Here is a 7,078-nt window from a genome sequence, read left to right as displayed (position 1 = left end):
CTCGACCCGGCAATCAGAATACTTTAAAAATTAAGCATTATATATAGATTACAAAAACTAAGGACCTAAACAATAATTAGTCTATTTTTATTATTTGTATGAAATAATAATTTGATAATTTTCAACGAAAACATCTGATAATTAAAATAATTATATGATACTCAAACAAAAATATTATTAAATAATTAATTAAAAAAAAAATATGAAAAAAATTGGATCGGAGGGTATCCAGCTGGCCGATCCGATCCGGTGTTTTCGGATCAGATAGTGGTCGAATATCGGGTCGGATACGAATCACAATTTTTTGTAAAAATAGAGGCGAATATCTGATTCAAAATACCGGATCGAATCAGATCAGTGATTTTGTCAATCCCTATATTTTTCTATATACTGTCACGATCGGGGACATGTATTTTTCGCGGGCACAAACAAATATATAATTTTTTAAAATTGTATAAATATGTAAACTATTTTTCTTTTAAGAAAATGAAAAGATAATTTATTAATTAAATATATAATTATTACCTATAACTTATTACCTAGTTATTATGATTATATATAGATGTATATATTGTTTTATCTTTCTTTTCATATATGTTAATATATATGAATTTATCTCATAATATACTATATAAATTTTAAAATATTATACATAGAATATGTCAAAAAGAAATTTCCAACAATTTTGGTCATTGAGGACCCATTGTCCGTATAATAAAAGTTCAGGGACCAATATGATATTTATATGATTACGCGGGAGTAATTTCCGTTAAGGAAGTTTCTCAAACCTTCTAATGGTTTCTAGAGGAGAGAGAAAGTGAAGTGATAGAGACTGTTCTAGCGCTTTAACTCTCAATTCCTAATAAATTAGCTCAAAATTGAACGAATCAGTTCCTAAATTAGGGTTTCGATTCTACAATCAGCTGCTGATTTACTTCGATCAAAGATGAAGAGGAAAGGCGATGAAGACATCACCGAAGATTTCCCCCTTTCACCGGCCATCAAAATCCGACGATTGGTACTCTTTCTTTCTAAAGATTCAATCTTTATGTTACATGATAATCATTCGTATCGATTAACATCGGTTTTTTCTCTCAATAGGATGAAAACCTTCCAACTATGATTCCAGACGATGAACTGTTAGATAATATTGTAAGTAATAGAGATCCAGTGGAAATTCCAGAAGAAGTAATGGCATTGACAGAGTTAAATAATCCTATTTTGGAGAATGATGAAAGAGCTATTGTTCTTTTCAAGCCTTTGAATACGCAGTCGTTGTATCAATCTCCTTCAAGTTTCCGTGTCTCAATTGATCCTGATTTTCTCTCAGAAATCAAATGTAAGCCCTAATTTTGTACTTCTTTTGTTTTAGGGTTAGAGACTGAAAACATAAACCCTAAACCTAATTTATGTTTGTTTTAGATAATCGATTTATGTCATCAAGCCAATCACACATGAAAAGACCAGAAGAAAAAGATGAGGTGTATGAACATGATACAAATCAATGTTTAGCAGTGGTACCTTGGATTCCTTCAACATTAGTTCATCATCATCTTGATAAAGTAGAAGTCTCTGAATTGATGATGGAGGAAGATGAACAGATGGGTGAAGAATCATTGATGGATGTTGATGAAGAGAGTTCTATCAATGGAGTAGTAGGGCAGATGGAGATGAATGAGAACCTGCAGTGGCAACAACAACAACAGCAGCAATGCATGATTCAACAGTCATCTAATTCTTCTCCAGTAGTGTGGTTCAGGTGATACAATGTCCAGTTGATTTCAATTTGTGGGTTTTGAAAAACAGGACTGGATGTGTACAGAGCAGGCATGAACTTTGCTTCAATAGAGAGGAATGAGGACTTAAGATAAATCAAAAATCATTTGAGAATTGGAGCAATGATTTTGATGTTATGTTTCTTTTAGTTTTATTTTGATTGCCCAGTTCAATTACCACTAAGACCGAACGCTGTGGCTCGATGCTAAAAGGAAGTTTTCTTTTGAATAATCGGTTAAGTTATGATAATTTGATGATTTTTGGTAAAGGGATTTGTGTTTTTCATAAACCCTAATCCAGATTGTATTGTTTCTATGTATCATTTTCTCACTTTGGCCAAGAAGGTTGATTCATTATCTTAGTTGTTGTATTGCTTTGGTACTTGATCTCAATTGAACTAATTACAAATTTATACATTAATATAAACTGTGATTTCTGGGTAGGAATAAATTATGGTTTAAAAAAAATAGTTCAATTTGACTTTTTTACATTAAAAATGGTTCCTAAGAGAATTATTCCTACTAAGAAAGTTCTTTTATATCTGTTTTTATGTTCTTTTATTGAGTTGATTTTTTATTCTTTTATTCATGCTATGTTCTTGTTGAGAAAGATTTTAGTTCAGTTTTGTTGTTCAATTATTATTTTTCACATATTTTTGTTGTAAAAATTAAAATTGTAGTGATGATTTTTTTTGTTTAAATGGTTCATGAATTATAAAAAATGATAATAGTTTAAATGAAACTAATTATTAAATCATAAAAACTAAAATTAAGAAATTATGCTATAATTTATATCTGAAGGTTTTGTTTGGATTGGGTTAGTTAAGGGAAAAATAAATAATGATGATTTTGAGGAGTGAATATTTTTAGTAAAATTATTTAAAGAGTATTTACATATAATAATGAAATAATAAATAGTAATTTAAAATATAAGATATTTTAATATTTTGAATAATGAATTGAGTGATATAATTAATAAGAGAAAAAATGAAAAAATATTTAAGTGAATTAGATTATTTAAATAACTCCAACCTAAACAAAGGGTCCAGAAATAATAAGATACTATAAATATTATAGTCTAACTTTATTTTTCTAGTTTAATAAAAATAATATTATTCATTTATTTATTTATCATATTATTTTGATTTATAATTAAAAATATAAAATTTAAATGTTTTGTATTAGAGTTGACTCGACTTATATATCAGTGGTACCACGCAATAATATAATTTCAGATTAAAAGTTTTAAATAAGAAACAAATATGTAAAAAATAAGGTTCATATTCATTAAATATATTATTTATCTTTTTATACTTACTTTAACACACAAGTTAATTAAGTAGATTTGCCATGCTTTTTATTTTGTATGATCTGGTTTATTCCAAATCCTTCCTCCATTCAAAATAGACACAAACATAATTCCGTTAATTTGTATAAATAAAAAATATAAAAAATATTATTTATCTATAATTTAAAATTAATTTTAATTTGTAAAAATTAAGTTTAATCTTAAATTTAATGTTAACATATATTTTATCTTCTCGACACCCTACTTAACTCATCAATGGACCATTATCTTATGACTCACACTTTTTTAACCCCTCGACAAATCACCTACCAATCTTAGTCGACCTCAACTGATGACACATCTCTCAATCTCTCGTAAAACTCAATCACTAATTCCCAATTGACCATTATCTTGTGACTCACATTTTTTCATATGTCACTTTATCTCCTCGGCAAACCACCCACTGACCATAATCTTGTGACTCACACTTTTTCATATGCCTATTTATTTCTTGACAAACCACTTACCAATCTTAGTCGATCTCTCTTTTATTCCACTTCAACAAATCAACAACCAATCCCAATTGATCACAGACCTCTTATCCAATGTCAAACCAACCACTAACTATCACCCGACTTTCATCTCGTGACCTCACACTTTCAAATGTTTGTCAAACCAACCACTAATTTCGACCTTCACACTAGACAAACCAACCACTAATTTCGACATTCACACTAGACAAACCACCCACCATCTGACCTCCATCTCGTGACCTAACACTTTTAAATACGTACTCGCCAAACCATCCATCACCGACCTCAATCTCGTAAACTTACACTTTCAAATGCCTTGCGCCACCATATATTATAGTCAAGAGTGCATTCTTAAAAACTTAAATTGACACGTTTTGGGTTTCAAACCTAGTCTTAAGCATTAAATGTGAATACTTTAACCGCTAGACCACTTGAGATTGTTGAAATAATTTTATTATTTTGTGTATGCATATATAAATTTTGTATTTAATATTTATTATCAATTAGTTAATTTTTATATTAATCACAAAAATATTTATACTAAAAAAATATTATATATATATATTTATTTATTTATGAGGGGAAAAAAATGTATAATAAAAGATAAAAACGTAATTATATAAAATTAATGATGAAAAATAATAATATATATAAGGTAACTACATTTAAAATATTATATATATATATATATATATATATAAATTATTGATAAAAAAATATATATTATATGATTAGTGAGAATATATATATATATAATTAATGAGAGAGAAAATAATTAGAAAATAAAAAAATATAAGATAAAATATATTTAAGTCAATAATCCATTCTTTAAAATTTAAATTTGCATGTTTTGAAATTCGAACACCAATCTTAAATAAAATATGAATATTTTAATCGTTAAACCACTTAAAATTGTCAAGCCGGCCCAGAGGCAAGCCCGGAAAGCCCATGGACTAGGGCAGACCCACCCCCTAAGCAGCCCAATTCTTATTTTAAAAAAAATTACTGTGATATTTTTTTTTAACTTTTCTTTTTCTTTTCAAGCATGACCATCACAATATAATTATTTTATATTATTCTTTCCTAATTTCTTAATTTAATATATTTTTTTAAAAATTTTATAAACTACTTAAATTAATATATATTCTTATAAATTATATAAACTTCTTATACTTATAAATTCTACATAATATACTTTAACTTTATTAAATTTTTTCTAATTTTTGAATTAGTTCTCAAATTTTCCAGGGTTATTTTTTTAATCATCTTTTAATTTATATACTTAAATATTTTATTATAACTACATTAATTTTTTAAATTAGGTATTTACTAAATTAATAATTAATATGTTATTGTTAATACTTAATGCTTAGGATATATTTTAGTTATTTAGTATCAATCCAAGGAAATTAAAAATTTAGTTTTAAAATACTTCATCTCTGTTCCTTATAAACTAGTAATTAATATGATAGTTATTAGATTATAAGTTTATAAATTAGGATTTAAAATTATGTTATATATAAATAATGTCATAACATGTTTGTTGAATTACTATTTGTTAATTTTTATAAAAAAATTAATTATTTTAATATATATGTTTTTTGAGTTATGACGAAGAATATAAATCAAAATAGAGTGAGGTTTCGTTCATTTCAAAAACGAAATGATGCATGACAAAGTCATTGGTGCGCTCGATTTCTAAATTATTCAATGCAAAAAGTTAAAGTTCTATCCATTCGAGTTCGAGTCTTAGAGATGAAAACATAAGTGATAGAGAAAATGACACTATTAGAAATAAAAAAAATAAGCGATGAAGAAAATAATGTCATTAGAGATGAATGTAATAATGAAGAAGATGATATTTTTCAATATGAGGTTTTGAACCACCTACAAAGGATAATATTAGAGATCAATATATCAATGAAAAAATGAGTATCAAAGTGTTAATGAAGAAAATGAAAAAGAAGAAAAATGTATTGATGATGATGAGGAAGAGGAAGAGGAAGGTGTTAATGAAGATTATAGGATAAATGTGTTATTAAAGATGTGAACTACGATTCGGAAATGTGATGAAGTATTAACGACAAAATGAAAATAATGTTAGTTGTTCGAGGTCCAATTAAAATCATAAATGAAAATGATGTATTTCCAAACAAAAATGTTCGAGGTAGACACTTTTCATCTTCTCTTTATTTAAAATAAAATTTTTGTATTTATGAATTAAAAAATGTGGGTCTAGGGCAGCCCAACATTGCGGGCCGCACTGAAAATTGTTGAAATAATTTTATTATTATTATTATTATATATATATTAGCAGAGAAAAAATAGTTATAAAAAAGAGAGTTGATGAATCATATTATTATTATTATTATTATTATTATTATTATTATTATTATTATTATTATGCAAGTTGACTTTAAACATATTATATATATATATATATATATATATATATATATATATATATATATATATATATATATATATATATATATATATATATATATTTTTGAATAATCAAAATTATTTTTTTTTTATTTTTTATTCTATATTTCGCACCTTACTTAATTTATTAATCAAAATATTAAAATATATTTTATTTTAAATTATTAATTTTTATTTTATCATTATATATTAATATCCTAGTCTTCACTTTTCAAAAGTATCACCAATTATTATTTTTAAAATAACCAAATTAAAAAAAAATCAATCTGAACCCGACCTTCAATAATCTTCAACAACCACCAATTTCACTTATACCACCAAATATCTATTTTCCTATATTTATTAAAGATGGGAGCTTCCTATTTCTAGCTATGATAGTTATCTCTTTGATTTATTTGGTATTTCAACCTCCTTAAAACTTGAAGAGAATGGTGTTTTTGATGATGGAGATGATACAACAATTAATGATCCCTTTTTGTAGTAGATGGTTTGTAATATTGGTTTATAAATTTCTTTATTTTTTTTGGTTTACTTAATAATTAATTAGAGTAGTTTAAGCATTAATAAATTTTCACTAAAAAAACATTAAGTTGAAGTTGGAGACCATTCATGTGAGAAATAATAATACTTCTTAAATAAAAAATAAATTGTTGTTCACATAATAGATTAATCACTTGATTAGGAAAAAAAAAATCATAAAAACTTTTACAAGAAATTAAGCCACAATGGGTTTGGAAACATCTTAATTATTAACATTTCACTTCCAATTAGATTTCACTAAAACACATTAAGTTGAGATTTGACTAGTTTTCCTAAATTAGAAAAAAAATTACAGTTATGTGATACACATGCAATCATCTAAAACCCATTATAGTTCCAAAAGATAAACTCCCATTTTATTTTTATTTTCTTTTACAGAATTTAATACAAAGTTTTAAGTTCTTAACTAGTAACAGTTATTTAAAACTATTTAAAATCAAAATATCTATTAAAAAGAATTATGGATGATAGAAAAAAAGAGCATTACTAATTGTGGA

General features: G+C 25.5%; 1 protein-coding gene across 1 annotated transcript; it reads left to right on the top strand.

Annotated features, from left to right (window-relative positions):
- The first annotated feature begins 802 nt into the window (after positions 1-802).
- Positions 803-2,140, top strand: LOC124936570. Its single transcript, XM_047477078.1, has 3 exons — positions 803-1,018; positions 1,102-1,339; positions 1,423-2,140. Exons 1-3 carry the CDS (start codon positions 947-949, stop codon positions 1,761-1,763), a joined length of 651 nt encoding a protein of 216 aa, XP_047333034.1. The 5' UTR covers positions 803-946; the 3' UTR covers positions 1,764-2,140.
- The last annotated feature ends 4,938 nt before the right edge of the window (positions 2,141-7,078 follow it).

Source organism: Impatiens glandulifera, chromosome 4 (assembly GCF_907164915.1).
Source record: "Impatiens glandulifera chromosome 4, dImpGla2.1, whole genome shotgun sequence".
Classification (NCBI taxonomy): Eukaryota; Viridiplantae; Streptophyta; class Magnoliopsida; order Ericales; family Balsaminaceae; genus Impatiens; species Impatiens glandulifera.
The sequence above is the reverse complement of the archived record's forward strand: the minus strand, read 5'-3'. Positions and strand labels throughout refer to the sequence as shown.

What these genes read in the sequence shown, in the direction of transcription:
- LOC124936570 (XM_047477078.1), top strand. Translation starts at nt 947, where the DNA reads ATGAAGAGGAAAGGCGATGAAGACATCACCGAAGATTTCCCCCTTTCA. An exon ending in CCATCAAAATCCGACGATTG is followed by an intron (nt 1,019 to 1,101) that starts GTACTCTTTCTT and finishes TTCTCTCAATAG; the next exon opens with GATGAAAACCTTCCAACTAT. An exon ending in TTTTCTCTCAGAAATCAAAT is followed by an intron (nt 1,340 to 1,422) that starts GTAAGCCCTAAT and finishes TGTTTGTTTTAG; the next exon opens with ATAATCGATTTATGTCATCA.